Genomic DNA, 22195 nt, shown 5'->3' on the forward strand with positions numbered 1-22195 from the left:
TGTTTTATTTATGTTTTATTGATTTAATATGCTGTAAACCGCTTTGAGGTTTTTCTTGAAAATATAAAGTGGAATAGAAATTAAATAAAAAAAGTTTCGAGCAGGGATATCCAACATGGGGTTGCTCAGATGTTGGGAAACAACTCCCATAAGCTTCAGCCTGTATGGCCAAGGTTGATGGGGATTGTAGTTCAAAAGCTCAAGGGTGGAAAATCTCACGTTTCTTACAACTTTTCATTATGAATAATTATAGGTAAAACTTTTGTTGATATAGAGCTCATTTTTAGCTTCCAGGAGCAGCTGGTCACTTCTGCTTTATAAACAAACCCAAATATATTGACACACTTTACTTTAAAAGCAGATTTCAGAACAGAGACAAACACAACCTTTTTTAAAAATCTTTTTAGTTTACAAACCATAATTTTGTCAATCCAAGATCTGCTTTTCATACGTATAAAAATACTTTGTTAACAATGAGATACCAAAATGATAATAAAAAATCTGCAATAAAACATTATCAGCATTTAAAAAGAAATGCGAGTGGGATGTTCAAGGCATTGAGTTACAAATTAAGGCAAAGATCAACCATTGCTAGGTAGACCCAGGAGACTTAATCCTAGAATCAACCCCTGCCCCCCCCCACAGCCTGCTTTTGCCTGTAAATGTATTTGATTCAAAGATCACATAAATCATCATGATTTTTTTCTCATTAATTCTGATGGGCGGGGGCGAGTTAACCCCATGGAGGTATATATGGGTCTGAGTGGCAGGTGATCCACTGCCAGACCGCCATCTTGACAAGAATCTTTCTCAAGGCCTTGTCTGCAAGAGGACGGGCAATGAATTCTGATTGCTTGCTTGGAACTGAAATGTATTTGGGAGACACGGCTGAAGAGAAAAAGGGAAAAAACTCACAGCCCACTCCACAAATTATCCAGGCTGCTATGTGGCAGAAATGCATTTTCCCACCTTCCCTTGAAACAGCCTTGCCCTACAACGCTGTGTCACAAGCTGCCCTTGGGAATGGTCCCAGATCTCAGAAGGCAGGCAGTGGGGACGAGTGCTGTGTTTCCCTGGGAGGAACACAAAACTGGAGGCTGCTGAGCAAAATGGCCCCCGTGGGCTCCATTGTGTTCCCACTTACCTTCTGATTGCTTGCCTTCTCCCTCGAGGGCCACATCCACACCACATTTAAATCACTCTAGTACCCCTTCAGTCAGTCATGGCTCCCCCCAAAGCATTCTGGGAGCTGTAGTTTCCTGAGAGGAGACTCTCTGTTCCCCTCCCAGAGAGATAATACGTAGAGTGGCTTCACTATCTATTCCTTGTCACAGAGAACTTGGTGAATTGTAACTCTGAGGGAAATAGGGTTTTAAGGGTTGCCATGGTTAAAGACTTGATTGCCTCTTCTCTTCTCTTCCCCGCCCCCCAGGCAATATAGCTTCTATAGTTTCTATAGCCTACATATGGTAGAGATATTTAAAATGAGAGTCCTCATAAGGACTCTTTTTTGCTCTTCAAAATATGGCAACCACACCTAACAGCTCCAAGCAACCTTAACAAACTACAGCTCCCAGAATTCTTTGGGGGAAGCCATGAATGTTTAAAGTGGTATACAGTGGTACCCCCTTGACCCGCGCCCATCCTGGCTGATTAGAGCATGTCTAGATGAGGTGCGGGTCCCCCTGGATGAGATCATTAATCAGTCCCTTGGTACGTGGACTTTCCCAGGGGAGTTGAAGGAAGCAGTGGTGCATCTATTCTTAAAGAAAACATCTCTAGATCCTTTAGATCTATCCAATTACCGCCCGCTATCGAATCTTCCATACCTGTGTAAGGTAATTGAGAGAGCAGTTGCCGAACAGCTTGGTAGGTTTCTGGATGAAACATAGGCTCTGGACCCATTTCAGTCCGTCTTTCACCCTGGTTACAGGACTGAGACGGCTTTGGTTGCCCTAACAGATTATCTCCATAGACAGCTGGATTGAGGCGGGTCGGGACTGCTGATTCTCTTACATCTGTCAGCAGCCTTCGACATGATCAATCACGAACCTTTGGACCACCGCCTTGCCGACGTAGGGATTCAGAGCACAGTCCGACAATGGCTGCTCTCCTTTATCTCAGGTCGGGGACAGAGGGTGGCGCTAGGGAGGGAGTTGTCACTGCGGTACTCCTTGGTGTGTGGAGTCCCACAGGGTGGAATCCTTTCCCTGATGCTTTTTAATATCTTTTACGTGCCCCCTTGCCCAGATTGTCCGGAGCTTTGGGCTGGATTGTCATCAATATGCTGATGACACCCAGCTTTATCTGTTGATGGACGGCCGCCCTGACTTGGCATCGAACACACTGACCAGATGCTTGGAAGCTGTGGCTGGATGGCTGCGTGGGAGCTGGTTGAAGTTAAATCCTTCGAAGACAGAGGTCTTCTGGCTGGGTCGGGACAACATGGGGTTGGGGGCCCAAATCCCATCTCTTGCGGGGGCTCAATTAGTGCCAGCGCCTTCTGTCAAGAGCTTGGGTGTAACCTTTGACGCCTCCCTTTCCATAGAGGCACAGGTTGCAGCCACAGCAAAGGTGGCGTTTTTCCATCTCCACCGTATTAAAGCAGTTGGTCCCTTACCTTTCTCGCCCTGATCTGGCCACAGTGATCCATGCAACGGTCACCTCCAGGCTTGATTATTGTAACTCGCTCTATGTGGGGCTGCCCTTGAGGCTCACCCAGAAACTCCAGCGGGTGCAGAATGCCGCGGTGAGGCTCCAGTGCTTTACCAACTGCACTGGCTCCCAGTGGAGTACAGGGTCAGGTTTAAGGTGCTGGTTTTGACCTTTAAAGCCCTATGCGGCCTAGGACCCACTTACCTATGGGACCGCCTCTCCTGGTATGCCCTGCGGAGGACCTTAAGTTCCGCAAATGACAACATTTTGGAGGTCCTGGGTCTCAGGGTGGTTAGATTGGTCTCAACTAGGGCCAGGGCCTTTTCAGTACTGGCCCCAACTTGGTGGAACGCTCTGCCACAAGAGACTAGGGCCCTGCGGGACTTGACATCTTTCTGCAGGGCCTGCAAGACAGAGCTGTTCCACCTGGCCTTTGCTTTGACTCAGTCTGACCCTTATGTTTCCCTCCCCTTATGGTTTTGATCTATGGACTACTTTTAAAATGAGGCTGCTTTTTAAATTGCATTTTAATCTGTATTTTAAATTGGTTTTTTCTCCCCCTATTATGTTTTTACTGTAATTTTACTGGTGTTAACCACCCTGAGCCCGGCTCTGGCCAGGGAGGGCGTGGTATAAATAAAATTTATTATTATTATTATTATTATTATTATTATTATTATTATTATTATTATCAGACATTAAGAACTTCCTGATCCTGCTTCTTTATAAGACATCTGAAGGCAGCCCTGTATGGAGAAGTTTTAATGTTTGATGCTTCATTGGTTTTTAAAAAATATTCTGTTGGGAGCTGCCCTAGTGGCTGGGGAAACCCAGCCAGATGAGCGGTTATAATGTTGTTGTTACAATATTATTATTATGCTTCATTGAATAGCAGTTCCCGGAAGCCGCTGGAGGGGAGAGATGCTCTTGAGCTCCCATCCTCCTTGCAGGCTTGGCCACCATGAGGAAGGTCCTGAGATTCCTGCATTGCAGGGGGTTGGACTAGATGACTCTCAGGGTCCCCTTCCATCTCTACCATTCTATGATTCTAACAGGGTGCGGGACTAGATGGGCTTGATCAAACTACAGGGCTCTTCGTGGGGTGTGTGTGTATGTGAGAGAGAGTGAGAAAGAGCGTACCTTCAGGGAGAGGCCATGTCTCTTCTTTGCAAAGAGGCTGAATCAGCAGCAGCCCCCCCACCCGTCGCTTCTGTGTGTGCATGCAGAGGAACGTCTTTCTCTCTCTCTCTCTCTCTCTCTCTCTCTCTCTCTCTCTCTGTGTGTGTGTGTGTGTGTGTGAGAGAGAGAGAGAGAGAGAGAGAGAGAGAGAGAGAGAACCTTCAGGGAGAGGCCATGTCTCTTATTTGCAACCAGGATGAAGGAGCTGCAATACCCCCACACTTGACCCACCGCTTCCCTGTCTGCTCTCTCTCCACCCCAAACCCCAATAATTATGGGTATTGCATTGCACACCCCCCCAAAGCTTGCTGCACCCCGAGGCGCTTTGCACTCACCGGATTCCTTGCAGGACAAGGACAGTGCACGACGGCAGAGGGGGCGGGTCAGCTGTTCTAATTAAGCCGCGCCCCCTTTCTCAATTCAGTATCGAGCAGCCCCTCCCCCAGCAGCTTCCACTCTCTGGCTTTAACCTTTAAGGCAACGAGCATCTGTTCCCTATACTCTAAGCCCAGGTTCCCTCCCTCCTCTCCCCATTGGCTGGGTACTGCAATTATCCCGCCCCCGGAAATACCTGCCTCCCTGGCGGGGGCTCCCATTCCTGCCCCCGCTGCCCAGGGTTGCTGCCACCATAGCCAGGATTTCGGGTGAGTGCAAAGCCAGCGGCGGGGAAGGAGGGAAGGGGCTTGGCAAGGGGTGGGGGTCCAGGATGAGAAGCCCCGGGACGGGGAGAAGAAGAGAAGGGAGGAAAGGGAGCTGTTTCTCTTAATGGGGCCTTGAAGGTGGAGGGGGGGGAGGGGTTTCCACTGTGGAAAGAGAGAAGCTTCCTCCTGCTTGGATCTGGTGCAAAGGGAGTTGCAGGGAAGGAGGCGGGAAAGGGGAGAGGGTTGGGCATTGCAGACCAGCCTCGCCATAGTAATAATAATAATAATAATAATATAAATAAATAAATGCTGTTTATACCCCGCCCCCATTGTGCGGCTTCCAACAAAGTAAGAAACACCAAAAACATCCAAGTCTTCCGTTTTGTAGAGGAGATGGGGACATGGATTGCTGGATGGCAGAGGGAGAAAGAGGAAAAGATGGGGAGGAAAACAAAGGCAGGGGGGTCCTGGCAGGAAGAAGGAAGGGGTGAGGCCTTCTCTAAAGAGCTCTTTGTTTCTTGAACTCCTTGCATAAAGTAGTGGGGGCAGGGCGGATTGAGGTTTGATGAGGCCCTAAGCTACTGGAGGTCATGGGGCCCTTTATATGCCCAGCTGTCCTTTGTCAACCACAAATTTAAAAAATTTTTTCCTTCCAGTAGCACCTTAAAGACCAACTAAGTTAGTTCTTGGTATGAGCTTTCGTGTGCATGCAGACTTCTTCAGATACACAGTGTGCATGCACACGAAAGCTCATACCAAGAACTAACTTAGTTGGTCTTTAAGGTGCTACTGGAAGGAAAAAATTTTTTTGTTTTGACTATGGCAGACCAACACGGCTACCTATCTGTAACTGCAACCACAAATTGTCGCTGTTTTTTGTGTTGAATATAGGCTGTATGGTAATTTATGGACCTAATCGGTATCTAAAAAAATTTGCACATAATTGTTGAACTGAAATACAGTTGAGAAATATATTAATAATGAAATACAATTATGTATATTAATAGTGAAATAATTATTAAGCTCTAACTTAAAATGATTTTCTTATTCATAACAAACTTAATAATGCAAACTTAATAATGCATATTGGCATATGGCAATAACAAAAGTTCCTTTAGAAACACAGTTTACAAAGAATCATGATCTAGTCCTAGAAACTTGCTATAACTTGAAATTATAATAGGTGTAAATATACAGTGCAGACAACTACTAATAATAAATAGCTTTATTAATATGAAATTAATTGTTATAGCCTGTACAATGCAATTGTAGTTAATAAAATGCATTTTTTAATATCAGTATCAATATTACCATAATAGTCCACATACTTCATTGGGACAGCAGACCTTTGTACCCTGTTACACTTAGTGAGTGTAAAAGACAGTATTTCTAGTAATATGTCGCATTACAAATAATAGCAATACTATACACACCTGTACATAAAAATTATTTTACAGGACTAATTGTATTACTGCATCTACCCAATACCCATTCAACTGTATAATTTTATCATGATTCATTGTGTACTGTGTATACAAACAGTACACAAACATGATCTAAATTACAATACTTTCCTTCTTGCCTTGCCAAAGCAAAGTCACTGATGATATCATCAAATGATAAACTGCTTAGCTTGTCACTTTCTATGTACATGAGGCTGAAGTAACATAATTTATCTTGAGACATTGTTGTTCCGAATTCATTTTTTATCTTCTTCAGCTGTGAAATGGATCTTTACAAATGGCAATTTGCAATCATCATTCAAAGGAACATTCTCGGAATTTCTTCTACATTAGGGAATGCTGATTGGACATTGTTGTTGTTCTTTAGTCACTTAGTCGTGTCTGACTCTTTGTGACCCCATGGACCAGAGCACGCCAGGCACTCCTGTTTTCCACTGCCTCCTGCAATTTGGTCAAACTCACGTTAGTAGCTTTGAGAGCACTGTCCAACCATCTCGTCCTCTGCATATAAGTTAAATAAGCAAGGAGACAATATACAGCCTTGTCGTACTCCTTTCCCAATTTTGAGCCAATCTGTTGTTCCATATCTAGTTCTAACTGTTGCTTCTTGTCCCACATAGAGATTTCTCAGTAGACAGATGAGGTGGTCAGGCACTCCCATTTCTTTAAGAACTTGCCATAGTTTGCTGTAGTCCACACAGTTAAAGGCTTTTGCGTAGTCAATGAAGCAGAAGTAGATGTTTTTCTGGAACTCTCTAGCTTTCTCCCTAATCCAGCGCATGTTTGCAATTTGGTCTGTGGTTCCTCTGCCCCTCCAAAATCCAGCTTGTACTTCTGGGAGTTTTTAGTCCGCATACTGCTTAAGCCTGCCTTGTAGAATTTTAAGCATAACCTTGCTAGCGTGAGAAATGAGCGCAATTGTGCAGTAGTTGGAGCATTCTTTGGCGCTGCCCTTCTTTGGGATTGCCTTCTAGACTGATCTTCTCTGATCCTCTGGCCACTGCTGAGTTTTCCAAACTTGCTGGCATATTGAGTGTAGCACCTTAACAATATCATCTTTTAAGATTTTAAATAGTTCCGCTGGAATGTCATCACTTCCACTGGCCTTGTTATTAGCAGTGCTTTCTAAGGCCCATTTGACTTCACTCTCCAGGATGTCTGGCTCAAGGTCAGCAACCACACTACCTGGAGTGTACGAGCCATCCATATCTTTCTGGTATAATTCCTCTGTGTATTCTTGCCACCTCTTCTTGATGTCTTCTGCTTCTGTTAGGTCCTTACCACTTTTGTCCTTTATTATGGTAATTTTTGCACAAAATGTTCCTTTCATATCTCCAATTTTCTTGAACAGATCTCCATTCCCATCCATTTTAGTTCACTGATGCCCAGGATGTCAATATTTATTCTTGCCATCTCATTTTTGACCCCATCCAGCTTACCATGGTTCATGGATCTTACATTCCAGGTTCCTATGCAATGTTTTTCTTTGCAGCATTGGACTTTCCTTTCACTTCCAGGCACACCCGCAAGTGAGCGATGTTTCGGCTTTGGCCCAGCTGCTTCATCAGCTCTGAATCTACTTGTACTTGTCCTCCGCTCTTCCTCAGTAGCATATTGGATGCCTTCCAACCTGAGTGGTTCATCTTCCAGTGTCATAACTTTTATACGACCATGGAGTTTTCTCGGCAGGGATTCTGGCGTGGCTTGCTGGTTCCTGCTCCAGGTGAATCACGTTTATTCAAAACTCTCCACTTTGACCTGTCTGTCTTGGGTGGTCATGCACGGCATAGCTCATAGCGTCTCTGAGTTATTCAAGCCCCTTTGCCATGACAAGGCAGTGATCCATGAAGGACACGGTCATTAAATATTACTTGGTACAGATCCTGATGTGTCAGATTATCATGTTCATGGCTTTGACTTTTTAATGTATTGATGAAAATGGTTGAGTTCTCCAACAAGGTTCATGTCCACATCTTCAGGATATGTTTGGCTTAAAGCATTAACTTCTTCACGAATCTCTTCTTTTGCAGCATCTAATTTTGTTAAGAATGAAATAATAATAATAATAATATTTATATCCCAACCATCCGGCTGGATTTCCACAGCCACTCTGGGTGGCTTCCAACAAAAAATTAAAAATACATAAAATCGTCAATCATTAAAAACTTCCCTAAACAGGGCTGCCTTCAGTTGTCTTCTAAATGTCAGATAGTTGTTTATTTCCTTGACATCTGATGCAGGGTGTTCCACAGGGCGGGTGCCACCAGTGAGAAGGCCTGGTTCCTTGTAACCTTGCTTCTCGCCAGAAGGCCCTCAGCGCTGGACCTCAGTTTCTGGGCTGAACGATGGGGTTGGAGACGCTCCTTCAGGTATACTAGACAGAGGCCGTTTAGGGCTTTTAAGGTCAGCACCAACATTTTGAATTGTGCTCAGAAACATACTGGGAGCCAACGTGGGTCTTTCAAGACCAGTGTTCTGTGATCTCGGTGGCTGCTCCCAGATACCAGTCTTTTTTGCAGCATCATTGTATACTGATGCCCTTTGTGCCAGATTTGATTCTAATCCATCCATCACAGGTATAAATGCTTTGATTCTGAACTTGTTTCTTGGCTCAAGGTTCTCTAAAGCTTCATCTATGCCTCCTTATAGATCAGCAGTTCTCTCTTTTTTTTATTAAATAAATTTTTATTAATTTTCCAACATATATTAAAACATAATACAAGACAATACATAAACAAACAAACATATAAACACGTATAATTTCATAACCTCTTTTTCTTAAACCTTATTTCAACGACTTCCCCATACCTCCCTTTTCTGCATCCCTGTTTTAAACTTTTTCAGCAACCCCTAATTTCAATTACTTATAATTCACTTTCTTTAATCCTTTTTCTCTTACCCAATTATTTGTCACTGCAATTCTGTTTTACATTACCCATGACATTTTAGCACTCATTAATTTTACAACAGTTCTTAAGATAAACTTTAAATTTCTTCCAATCTTCTTCCACCGTCTCTTTTCCTTGGTCACGGATTCTGCCAGTCATCTCAGCCAGTCCCATATAGTCTATCACCTTCGTCTGCCACTCTTCCAGTGTGGGTAGTTCTTGTGTCTTCCAATACTTTGCTAAAAGAACTCTTGCTGCTGTTGTAGCATACATAAAGAACGTCCTATCTTTCCTTGACACCAATTGGCCCACCATGCCCAGGAGAAAGGCCTCTGGTTTCTTATGGAAGGTACACTTAAGGACCTTCTTAATTTCATTACAGATCATTTCCCAGAAGGCCTTGATCCTTGGGCACGTCCACCAAAGGTGGTAGAAAGTACCTTCAGTTTCCTTACATTTCCAGCATTTATTATTGGGCGTATGATAGATTTTTGCAAGCTTGACTGGGGTCATGTACCACCGATAAATCATTTTCATAATGTTCTCTCTTAAGGCATTACATGCCGTAAATTTTATACCGGTAGTCCATAACTGTTCCCAGTCAGCAAACATAATGTCATGACCAATGTCTTGTGCCCATTTAATCATAGCTGATTTAACCATCTCATCCTGTGTATTCCATTTCAACAGCAAGTTATACATTCTTGACAAATTCTTAGTATTGGGTTCCAACAGTTCTGTTTCTAGTTTTGATCTCTCCACCTGGAAGCCAATTTTCCTGTCCTGTTTGAAAACTTCATTTATCTGGTAATAATGAAGCCAGTGTCTTACTTTAGACTTCAATTTCTCATAGCTCTGCAGTTTCACTTTTCCCTCCTCTTGTTCTATAATTTCCCAATATTTTGGCCATTTAGATTCCATATTAAGTTTTTTCACTTCCTTAGCTTCCATTGGTGACAACCACCTAGGGGTTTTGTTTTCCAACAAATCTTTATACCGAATCCAAACATTATATAGTGCTTTCCTAACAATATGGTTTTTGAAACCTTGGTGAATTTTAACCTTGTCATACCATATATATGCATGCCAGCCAAACCTATTATTGAACCCTTCCAGATCCAAAATGTCTGTGTTTTCAAGAAGCAGCCAGTTTTTCAGCCAGCAAAAAGCCGCTGATTCATAATACAATTTTATGTCCGGCAGGGCAAACCCCCCTCTTTCTTTTGCATCAGTTAATATCTTAAATTTTATTCTGGGCTTTTTGCCCTGCCAGACAAATCTAGATATGTCTTTCTGCCACCTCTTGAAACAATCCATTTTATCCACAATCTGCAATGTTTGAAACAAAAACAACATTCTCGGCAAAACATTCATCTTAATAACAGCAATTCAGCCTAACAAGGAAAGTCTCAAATTTGACCATATTTCTAAATCTTTCTTAACTTCTGTCCAACATTTCTCATAATTGTCTTTAAATAAGTTCACATTCTTAGATGTCAAATTAATCCCCAGGTATTTCACTTTCTTTGCTACCATTAAGCCGGTTTCACTATGAAACCTCTCTCTTTCAGCAACTGTTAGATTTTTATCCAGTACTTTCGTTTTCTGTTTATTCAGCTTAAAACCTGCTACTTGACCAAATACTTGTATTAGCTCTAAAACTCTTTTCGTACTAGTGTCTGGCTCTTGTAAAGTTAATACTAGATCATCTGCAAACGCTCTCAATTTGTATTGTTTAGCTCCGACCTGAATCCCTTTAACCAGCTGGTCCCCTCTGATCATGTTTAATAAAACCTCCAAGACAGATATAAAAAGTAATGGGGATATTGGGCACCCCTGTCGTGTCCCTTTTTCAGTAGCAAATTCTTCAGTAACCACGTTATTTACAATTAGTTTAGCTTTTTGTTCAGAATAAATTGCACCTATACCATTCTCAAAACCTTGGCCTACCCCCATCCCTTCAAGATTCTTTTTCATAAAGCTCCAAGAGATATTGTCAAAGGCTTTCTCCGCGTCCACAAATATTAATACTGCCTTAGTATTAATATTGGCTTCTAATAATTCCATAATATCTATTATGTTTCTCACATTGTCAGATAAATGTCTTCCTGGGAGAAAGCCCGCCTGGTCTTTATGAATCTCTCCCACCAAAACTCTCTTCAGTCTTTTTGCCAAAATGTCTGCAAAAATTTTGTAATCCACATTAAGTAATGATATAGGGCGGTAGTTCTTAATCTGATTCTTCTCAGTCTCCGATTTTGGTATAAGTGTAATATACGCTTCTTTCCACGATTCGGGTGCCTTCTTCCCCTCTAAAATTTCATTACAGACCTCCTTCAGCGGTTGTACAAGCCATTCTTTCAAAGCTTTGTAGTATCTGGAGGTCAATCCATCTGGTCCTGGAGATTTTCCCAATTGCATATTTTGAATGGCTCCCTCAATTTCTTGCTCAGTTATCTTCTGATTCAAAATCACTTTACTTTGTTCAGAAATTTTTTGTAATCCATATTTTTTAAGAAATTCTTCTATCTCTTTTTCATTCACCGGCCCTTGTGCATAAAGTCTCCTGAAATAACTCTGAAAACAGTTTCTAATCTCATTTGGTTTATAAATGTTCTTTCCTTCAACTTCTAGGCTTGTAACCATATTCAATTTTTGTCTCTTCTTCAATTGCCATGCCAGACGTTTCCCACATTTGTCTGCCGATTCAAATGTCTTTTGTCTCATTTGTTTAATTTTCCATTCTATCTCCTGATTCATCAGTTCCATATATTGCCTCTGATAAAACTTAATTTCTCTCAAAATTTCATGTGACTTTGGCTTTGATCTCAGTTTTTTTTCTCCTTCTTTTATCCTTTCCAAAATCTTATCCTTCTTCTCATTCTGTCTCTTCCTTTTTATAGCATTCTGTTGTATTAAAAATCCTCGCATAACGGCTTTACTTGCGTCCCAAATTACTCTTTTTTCCACCTCTGTTCTCAGATTTATCTCAAAATAGTCCTTCACCGCTTTCTGGGCCTTTTTGTACACCTCTTCATCTCTAAATAGGGAGTCATTCATCCTCCATCTGAAGGAACCAGCTGTTGTTAAGTTCATCTCCATCTTTACAGCATTATGGTCGGAGCAAGTCTTTGGGCAGATTTCCACTTTCTTTATCTTCGGTGCCATCCCACTAGTTACCCAAATTTGGTCAATTCTGGTCCAGGTCATTTTTGCTTCAGAGAAGAAAGTTCCCTCCCTCTCAAGAGGGTTCCTTGTTCTCCAAATGTCAATCAGGTTCATGTTATCTGTCATTTCAAAAAAAGTCTTTGGTAGTCTCCCATCCTTGGAGACTACCTGTCTTTGTGCTTTATCCATATTTGTAGAGACCACTCCATTCATATCTCCCATCAAAATTACATTGTAATCCAAATAGTCCATTAATGTCTCATGCAATTTCTTAAAGAATTCTGACTTCCCTTCATTTGGAGCATAAATTCCTTAGATCAGCAGTTCTCAACCTGTGGGTCCACAGATGTTGTTGGACTACAACTCCCATCATCCCTGAGCTCTGGCCTTGCTAGCTAGGGGTGATGGAAGTTGTAGTTCAACAACATCTGGGGACCCACAGGTTGAGAAAGGCTGTTCTAGATCTTCTTCTGCTTTTCTTGTAATCAACATCAGGCAATTTGTCCTTTGCCTGTTCTTTGAAATGATCAAAAAGTTCTCTGGAACCAAGTTCCTCCATTTTATTCAAAATGTTTGTGGCTTGATTAGTTGTTTCACCCTTCTCTGTCGTATCAATATGCAGCCAATGCAATGCAGAAATTATTCCATTGTAACTGCCAAGTTCTGCACTTGTGGCCCTTGAATGAATTTCCCATCTAGTCTTTGACAAAAACTCTGGAACTTTTTTTTTTTTAAAAAAATATTTTTATTCAGATTTTATAACAAATTTAAGCATAATCAAAACACCAAATTACCGTATTTTTTCCATGTATACGACTAGTTTGTTTGTTTTTTACCAAAAAAAATAGTTTTAAAATTGGGGCTCGTCTTATGCACAGGTAGTGCTGAGGGGTGTTTTCTTAATTTGGAGTCCCTCCAAATAGGGGGTGTCTTATACATGGGGTCATCTTATAAACGGAAAAATATGGTAACTTTTACATTTCAATTAATCTCCCCGCCCCCCATGACTTCCCCCAACTTCCCTTTTTGGGTTATAGCATATTTATTTCTTCTACTTATAATTTCATACGCCTTATAATACTGGAAATTAAAATTATACCTTATAACCCTCCCTTCTCCTTCCTAGCGCCACCTTCCTCGGCAAAGCGGGCGCTTTAGGCACAGCCTCCAGCGCCCGCCTGAGCCCTGGGCAGGGTTCTGCTCGTTCCCTCGCTCACCCAGGGAGGTATCTGGGCAGCCTGGCCTGCTAAGCCTTGCCCCCCCCCTCCTGTCACTGGGCAGCGGCCAAGGTGGCCCCACCATGTGGGGTGTTGGCTGGGCGCAACAAAGAGGAGAAGAGAAGTTCTCCTTTAGAAGGCAGAACAGGCAAGAGCTGTCAGTATCACCTCATAACTCTGGTGTGGGGTGAAAGTATGTTAAATGGGAGATAAAGACGGGGCTTGCAAAGTGTGCTGTTGGGAGGGTGGGACGCGCAGCTGCTTTGTGTAGATGCAGAGGAGGCGGCTGCTTCCGAATTAAGCCTCCTAATTAAGCGGGGTCCCTCCCTGCCTCCCAGGCGGGGGCTCCCATTCTCGCCCCCCGCTGCGGGATTTCAGGTGAGTTCAAACCAGTGGTGGAGGAGGAGGGAAGGGGCTTTGCAAGGGGGTGGGGGTCCAGGATGGGAAGCCCCGGGACGGGAAGAGGCGGCCTGCACAAGTTCTGGATGGGGGAAGAGGAAGGAGGAAAGGGAGTTCTATTTTTTAATGGGGGCTTTGAAGGGGGAGTAGGGGGGTTACGCTGTGGAATGAGAAAGAGGCTTCTTCCTGCACGGATGTGGTGCAAAGGGAGTTGCATGGAAGGAGGGGAAAAAGGGGAGAGGGTTGGGTATTGCTGGCCAGACTCATCATCATCATCATCATCATCATCATAATAATACCCTGCCCATTGTCTGGGTTTCCCCAGCCAGTCTGGGCGGCTTCCAACAAAATAAAAAACACCCAAAACAACCAAACATTGAAGTCTTTTGTAGAAATGGCCTTCGATTTTAAAGAAATGTCCTCTTTAAGAAATCATGTCATGTAAATATGTATGTTGTCCTCGAGGTCGAAGCACACACAGAACACCTAGTATGAGCAAGCAGTGCTCCAAAGTGCTTCTCTTTTGAACTTGCCATCTAAGTTGTTTACTCATGGCAAAGGCTCCTGTTTCCCAAAAGGACAGGAGGGGGAGGTCTCTCTGCCACTTTTAAGCCACCCCACTCCCACCGCACGGAAGGCAGAGGTCTTGTTCATTCACAATCCCAGTAAACCTTGTGTGTATCTGAAGTGAACCAGGTGCTGCAGCTCCTTCCCCTCTCACTGGGCTGCTGCAAGAAAAGGCAGCGGAGGAGGAGCAAACAGATGGGTTTGAAGGCTCTTTCTGCCCCTCTCTCCTGAGCAGAGGGTGTTTGCAGGGCAGGAGGACAGAGGAGGCAGCAGTGGGTGGATCCACCGCCTCTCCCAGGGGGTCCAGATGCAAGCAGGGGGCTTCCTTCTTCTCCATGTATTCAGAGCAGTCCAACCATGTATTCAGAGCAGTCCTTTGCAAATTACTGTCTTTCTCGGTGTATAAGACGAGGTTTTTTTACCCAATTTTTAAAGTTAAAAAACATGGGTCGTCTTATACATGGAATATAGCAATTAAATATATAAATAAATAAATGCAGTACTTGCTCTGGCAGTCGCAGCTCCTCGCAGTGGCGAGCCCTGGGGCCTCCATAGTCTGCTTGCCTCCCCCCACTCTGCCCGCCCTACAGCTGGGAGGGAGGCTGTAGGCTGTTTGTTTTTGCCATGCAGCGTCTTTGTGCTGCTCAGCAAACTCTGCAAACTAATGGGGAAGTCCGCCTGCAAAACAAAGCTGCTGATCAAAGATATTTCTCCCCTCTATGCCTTTCCTGCGCCTTTCCCATGAAACATCTTGGAGGCTACAAATTTCTGCACTGCTCCTCTTGCGTAACGTTGCACCGCCCGCCTGCTATTCCGTAGCCTCCTCTACCCATGCAGACTCTGTAAATGAAGGGGGAAGGGGGGAAGGCCACCTGCAAAGCGGAGCTGCCGATCAAGCAGGAGGGCTAATGGCAGCGATCAGGCAGCTGCAACGCGAGTGGTTGTGAGCTGCGTTCTGGTGGGTTAGTGATTTTCAGCATTCCCCCCAAATAATCCTCCCCAAAAGCTCAATCCCCCTATTTTCAAAATTTTGAGGCCCCCAAAATAGGGGTCGTCTTATAGACAGAAAAATACGGTAAGTCTCATGTTCCATGGGATCTAGTCTTACCTCCTGAGTTCACACCAATAAAACTCCGAAACAGAGAGGAGTCCACCATTATTTATTGCAAAGCAATAGGTTACAGTTGGATCGTTCCACACAACTGCAACCCTGCCCAGTGGTCCAGGCAGTGGTATTTATATAATTTCAAACAAAGCATTTCGATTTCGACCAATCATTCACATCAGAGATGTCCAAGCGCTGGACCACAATTGACAGGTAGACCTCTGTGTTGTTTTGGGTCAATTATGAGACCTTTGAAGGCCCCGCCCCCTTTCCGCAAGAACTTCTGTTTTTGTTTTTGTTTTACTTTTTCACTCATTCGTTCATGATTTTATTTGCCATTTTCCCACACACGCTGAAAAAATCATACTCAAAGCTGCTTATGACAGAGAAAGCAGGGAGAAGCAGTGCAAAAGCAAGTTCACAATGAAACAAAAGCAAATGTAACAACATACCAAAACATACACACGCGATTTAAGTTCTATAAATATAACAAGATTACATTAACAACATTACTCCACCTGTAAATAGCAAAAATAACAAGGGAGCTGGACGGTTTCCCCTTGGTCCTAAAAATACCCCTTGGTCCTAAAAACAGACCCTCCCCTGCAGCAATTTGCAAGGCCTCATAAAGGCAAGGAGTGAGATAGCTGGAAACAGCACTCTCATGCTGTTGCTTTCATGTTTACGGAAATTGCCACAACATTAGGGGTGGACATATCAGGACACAGAAGGGGACAAAAAAGATGGGTTACTCATGATGTTCAGAACCAGCTGCTATTTGCCTCTGCCTGCATAGCTAGTGATGATGGGAGCTGTAGTGCAGCAACAGCTGGGAGGGTCACAGGCTCCCCCTCTCTGACTTAAAATATCAGATATGTTGTTTTGATGTATGCTTTGACCATCTTTGTCAGTGAAGAAGAAGGTTGTCATTGTGGTAAGAACCACCTTTTAACCCTAGCTTGGCTTCTGTTATCCATGCCATGATAGCCTCCTGTTTGGATTACTGCAATACATTGAATATGGATGGGTCTACTTCTGAAGAGGGCCCAGAAATTTCATTTCATTCAGAACACAGATGCAAGATTGCCAGCTGAGACAGAGTGGTACAATTTGTTTATACAGTGGTGCCTCGCAAGACGAAATTAATTCGTTCCACGAGTCTTTTCGTCTTGCGATGTTTTTTGTCTTGCGGAGCATGGTCCGTCGCAACTGCGCCTCTTCAAGCGGCTTTAGGGGAAAAGCGAACAAACTCGCAAGATGTTTTCATCTTGCGAAGCAAGCCCATAGGGAAAATCGTCTTGCGAAGCGACGCAAAAAACGAAAAACCCTTTCGTCTTGCGCGTTTTTCGTTTTGCGAGGCATTCGTCTTGCGGGGCACCACTGTATATGTCTATGTATTTTGCAGAATATGTAGACCGCTAAACATCAAAATACCCAAGCAGTGTACAATAAAAAAGTGAAATAACAACGAAATATAAAAAACATAATGAAACAGATTTCAGACATAAGAAATGTGTTCAAATGTGGCAAGGGCAGTGAGATCCTCAGACCATTGCAAAACAGGTGGTGGATGTTTATCCTTCCAGCTCAAAGTAGAAGTCTCAGCAACCATAAAGGCTCACAAAATCTACTTGGTTGTTTTGCCATTAATCCTCATACTACAGGAATGTAATTTAAAGCATTTGCAAATTTCAAGGATTTTGCCAATAAAAAAACCAACCTGGATAACTTCAGACTAAAAAGAAAATATCACTGGGCATGCTCTCATATGCTTCAGTGAGATATTTCTAGCATTACACCTCCAGTATATTTCTGTATTACACAGTGCCTTCCAGTAAAAATATTGTGCAGGCCAGTATACATTAAACATCAGCTTTTGCTGGATCAATGGCAAATTTAAGTCATAAAAATGCATCCCTGTCACCCCTCTTTTCTTCATTTTGGCAGCTTGGTTTTGGGAGAAGGAGAACCGTCGCTACCATTAAACAACAGGGAGTTAGAAATCCCTGGTCATCTGCTACAAATCACGTCCCTGGTGCATAGCTGTCAACGTTTCCCTGTTTTTAAGGCAAATTCCCTTATTCCAAATAGGATTCCTTGCAAGAAAAGGGAAAAGTTGACAGCTATACCCTGGTGTAAGCTGTCGCCTGAACCCTTTTTTAAAAAATAATAATATTTATTAAAGTTTTAAGGGGTACAAAACTAAAAAAATAAAAAACATCATTTTAAACAAAAAACAATACAGCGCAAGAACTTCTGCACATGCTCCTGTTTCTGTTTTTGCTCAGCAGTTCCTTGTTTTAATGTTTATTGTTGCCAAAAGAATCTAAATTTTTCTTGCGTCCCCCGCCTCCTTAAAAAAGTCCCTTTAGAGTTTCACGTTCCTCATATTCATCATTACCTCATTTTATTTATAATACACATGTGCGATAAGCACTGGCAATTTCTCCTGATTTAGTTTTGATTCCCACAGCATTCTGTTATGTTGTGTTGGTGTGCATGTTGGGAAGCTGTGTTACATGCAGCCATTTGCACCATGTGGCGACTCATGTTCCAGTTTTCAGCTGTATCTTTGTGGTTCTCATATTAGCTGTATTTCTGCCCCAATTGGGGGGCGGCAACTTGCAAAATAATCAGTTATAAAGCACAGACTACCATAACTTCTGTTCTAGAAGAACACTCAAGGATTTACAGAGATACACATTATTACATTTATTGTGGCCCTTTGGGCAACTGCCACAAGGCCACTACTGCCCATACCATGCCAACCTTAGGAAGGGAGAAGGGACAGGCAGACGGAAGGAATTGCCAAAGGTGTTTGAAAATGGGTGGAGGCTCTTGGGAAGTGGGTGCCCAATAGGGGCTTCTACAGAGGCAGCAGAATCCCTGCAGGGGATCTGAGACTCCCTTGACTTCTTCCTTCCTCCCAGGAAGCTACAACTTGCCTTGGCTTCTGCGCTCCTCAAGAAGTTGAACCTGTAAACCTGGTCAGGATGGACGGAGGAAGATGGTTCATTTATTGTCTTTCCTAAAAGTCTAACAGGATTTTCTCTCTCTCCCCCCACTCCCAAACAGGTGAGGAAGACGATGGTCGGAATTCTACGGAGCCGTCTGTGAATTTATTGGGAAGAACAAAGAAACAGTTTAAATGCAAGGAATGTGGAATGTGCTTTAGTCACTTTGGAAGTCTGAGGATACACCAACAAACTCACACAGGAGAGAATCCATTTAAATACATGGAGTGTGAAAAGAATTTCAGTGAAAGTGGAGACCTTAGAATACATCAACAAAATCACAATGGGGAGAAACCGTTTAAATGCATTGAATGTGGAAAGAGCTTCAGTCGTAGTGGAGACCTTAGAACACATCAACGAACTCACACGGGGGAGAAACCATTTCAATGCACTGAATGTGGAAAGAGCTTCAGTGATAGAGGAGCCCTCAGAACACATCAACGAACTCACACAGGGGAGAAACCCTTTAAATGTATTGAATGTGGAAAGAGCTTTAGTCGTAGTGGAGCCCTTAGAATACATCAACGAACTCACACGGGGGAGAAACCATTTAAATGCATTGATTGTGAAAAGAGCTTCAGTGATAGAGGAGCCCTCAGAACACATCAACGAACTCACACAGGGGAGAAACCGTTTAAATGCATTGAATGTGGAAAGAGCTTCAGTTGTAGTGGTCCCCTTAGAATACATCAACGAACTCACACAGGGGAGAAACCCTTTAAATGTATTGAATGTGGAAAGAGCTTTAGTCAAAGTGGAGACCTTAGAATACATCAACGAACTCACACGGGGGAGAAACCGTTTAAATGCATTGAATGTGGAAAGAGCTTGGCTTCTAGTAGAGCCCTTAGAATACATCAACGAACTCACACGGGGGAGGAACCGTTTAAATGCATTGAATGTGGAAAGAGCTTGGCTTCTAGTGGAGCCCTTAGAATACATCAACGAACTCACACGGGGGAGAAACCGTTTAAATGTATTGAATGTGGAAAGAGCTTCAGTGATGGAGGAGCCCTCAGAACACATCAACGAACTCACACAGGGGAGAAACCCTTTAAATGTATTGAATGTGGAAAGAACTTCAGTCGTAGTGGAAACCTTAGAAAACATCAACAAACTCACACGGGGGAGAAACCATTTAAATGTATTGAATGTGGAAAGAGCTTCAGACGAAATGCAGCCCTTAGAATACATCAACGAACTCACACAGGAGAGAAACCATTTGAATGTATGGAATGTGGAAAGAGCTTCAGTTGTAGTGGAGACCTAAGAACACATCAACGAACTCACACGGGGGAGAAACCGTTTAAATGCATTGAATGTGGAAAGAGCTTCAGACGAAATGCAGCCCTTAGAATACATCAACGAACTCACACAGGAGAGAAACCATTTGAATGTATGGAATGTGGAAAGAGCTTCAGAGAAAATGCAGCCCTTAGAAGACATCAACGAACTCACACAGGAGAGAAACCATTTGAATGTATGGAATGTGGAAAGAGCTTCAGTTGTAGTGGAGACCTCAGAACACATCAACGAACTCACACGGGGGAGAAACCGTTTAAATGCATTGAATGTGGAAAGAGCTTTAGTCGTAGTGGAGACATTAGAATACATCAACGAACTCACACGGGGGAGAAACCGTTTAAATGTATTGAATGTGGAAAGAGCTTCAGTCAAAGTACAAACCTTAGAATACATCAGCAAACTCATACAGGGCAGAAAACATTTAAATGTATGGAGTGTGGTAAGAGCTTCACACAGTGTGGAGACCTTAATATTCATAAGCGAATTCACCCAGGTGAAAAGCCATATCAATGTATGCAATGTTCCATTCAAGTTTCACTCTTTACTTCACATCAAGAAACTCATAAAGGCGGAAATGAATTTTAAATGCATGGAATCCGTTTGATGTTTTGGTGTTTGTATTTAAATTTGTATACACATATATATGTATTAAAGTAATGAAGGTCACATATACTAAATGTAGACAAGAAGTTGGAAGTTGTTGCTAGATAAACGGGGAGAGTGTGAATCTGGAATGCTCAAGGTGTGTGATGAATCTGTTGAGTTTTGACCTCCGCCCTTCAATGCCAAAATGATGGGCTGCCCTTGTCTTGTGGATCAGCATCTGTCTGCTTTAGGGAAATGGGGTACCTCAGATGTTGGGAAACAACGCCCATAAGTCTCAGCCCATATGGCCAAGAATGATGGGAGTTGTAGTTCAAAAACTCAAGGGTGGAAAATCTCACGTTTCTTAGAACTTTCCTTTATGAATAATTATAGGTAAAACTTTTGTTGATACAGAGCTCATTTTTTATTCCAGGAGCAGCTGGTCACTTCTGCTTTATAAACAAAGCCAAATATATTGACACACTTTACATTAAAACCAAATTTTAGAACAGAGACAAACTTTTTTTTAAAGCCCTTTTTTTCCCCTTTACAAACCATTATCTTCTCAATCCAAGATTTGCTTTTCATATGTATAAAAATACTTGGTTAGCAAGGGGGTACAGAAATAATAAAAAAGCTACAATAAAAGCATTGTCAGCGTTTAAAAAGAAATGCTATTGGATCTTCAAGGCATTGAGTTACAAATTAAGGCAAAGATCAACCATTTCTTCTGCTAGCTGTTCCCCATCCAGTATTTCCCATCTTCTGCCTTCTGAACTCATAGAATCATAGAGTTGGAAGAGACCACAAGGGCCATCGAGTCCAACCCCCTCTTCCTCCGCAAACCACTGTTCCAAATCTATACAGTCCTCCTGCTCCTGGGAAGATTCAGAGGGAGGCTCCCACGAGTGCGCCTCAGTGCAGCTCTCCTCAGCTGGGTTCCTGGTTAGGTTTTGGTTTAGGGGAGCAAGCATGGGCCTGGCCCTTGGGTGGGGGCGAGGGGAGAAGAGAAGTAGATGGGATGCTTCTTTTTCCTTGCAAGGCTAGTTCCTGTTTCTCCCAAGTATGTGCCTGTAATCAGCGAGAGTGCATTTAGCAGGAGTGTATCCCTTTGTTTTGGAGTGCAAGATGATTCAGAAGGCGTTAGAGCGTAGTGCGTGTATCGCATATGTTAAGTTGATTGCAACCTTTTTTAAAATTAATGTTCTTTATTGATTAAAAAATTTGCATGTCTATACAAACGCATCCATTCTTAAGGAAATTAGCCCTGAGTGCTCATTGGAAGGACAGATCGTGAAGCTGAGGCTCCAATACTTTGGCCACCTCATGAGAAGAGAAGACTCCCTGGAAAAGACTCTGATGTTGGGAAAGATGGAGGGCACAAGGAGAAGGACGACAGAAGATGAGATGGTTGGACAGTGTTCTCGAAGCTACAAACATGAGTCTGACCAAACTGCGGGAGGCAGTGGAAGACAGGAGTGCCTGGCGTGCTCTGGTCCATGGGGTCATGAAGAGTCAGACACGACTAAACAACAACATACAAACATTATGTACAATCTCTTAACAGGTAGAAAAAACAAAATGATGGAAAATAGAAAATTTATAAATAAATAAATAAATAAAGAATTAACAAAGATAAGAAACCAAGAAATAAATGTAAGGAAAAAAGACAAAGTTATTTACATAGTAAAAGTACTCAACGACACAATCATTCCCCTCCCGCTCATTATACTGTTTCATATAACATTCTTTTTTACACAGGCTTACATTATATAATACCATTTCTTTCTGCTTTGTATACATTCCTTTGATCTTTTTCTTTACAAATATCACTCAATTTCTGCTCATATGGAGTTATTTGTACAAGAGTTTTACATAATTCTGAAATATTATCCATTCTCTAGGTTTTTTTTGTTTCCATATTCCTCTGACTGATCTCGTCAGTTTTGCTAATTGTAGATATCATAAGATGAGTATCTGCCAATCTGTAATCTCTGGGAGCGTTTCAT

The 22195-nt window shown here is 42.7% G+C and overlaps 1 protein-coding gene across 1 annotated transcript in view; it reads left to right on the plus strand.

The window, feature by feature from the left end:
- Nucleotides 1–20717, plus strand: part of LOC128408744 (zinc finger protein 91-like) — a 37644-nt gene extending 16927 nt beyond the window's left edge. Inside the window, exons 3-4 of the mRNA XM_053378768.1 lie at nucleotides 4307–4478; nucleotides 18358–20717. Of these exons, the coding sequence (XP_053234743.1) occupies nucleotides 4307–4478; nucleotides 18358–20186 (2001 nt within the window). The 3' untranslated portion in view covers nucleotides 20187–20717. The remainder of the gene's footprint in view (nucleotides 1–4306; nucleotides 4479–18357) is intronic.
- Nucleotides 20718–22195: the final 1478 nt, after the last annotated feature.

This window comes from Podarcis raffonei, chromosome 2 (genome assembly GCF_027172205.1).
Source record: "Podarcis raffonei isolate rPodRaf1 chromosome 2, rPodRaf1.pri, whole genome shotgun sequence".
NCBI lineage: Eukaryota > Metazoa > Chordata > Lepidosauria > Squamata > Lacertidae > Podarcis > Podarcis raffonei.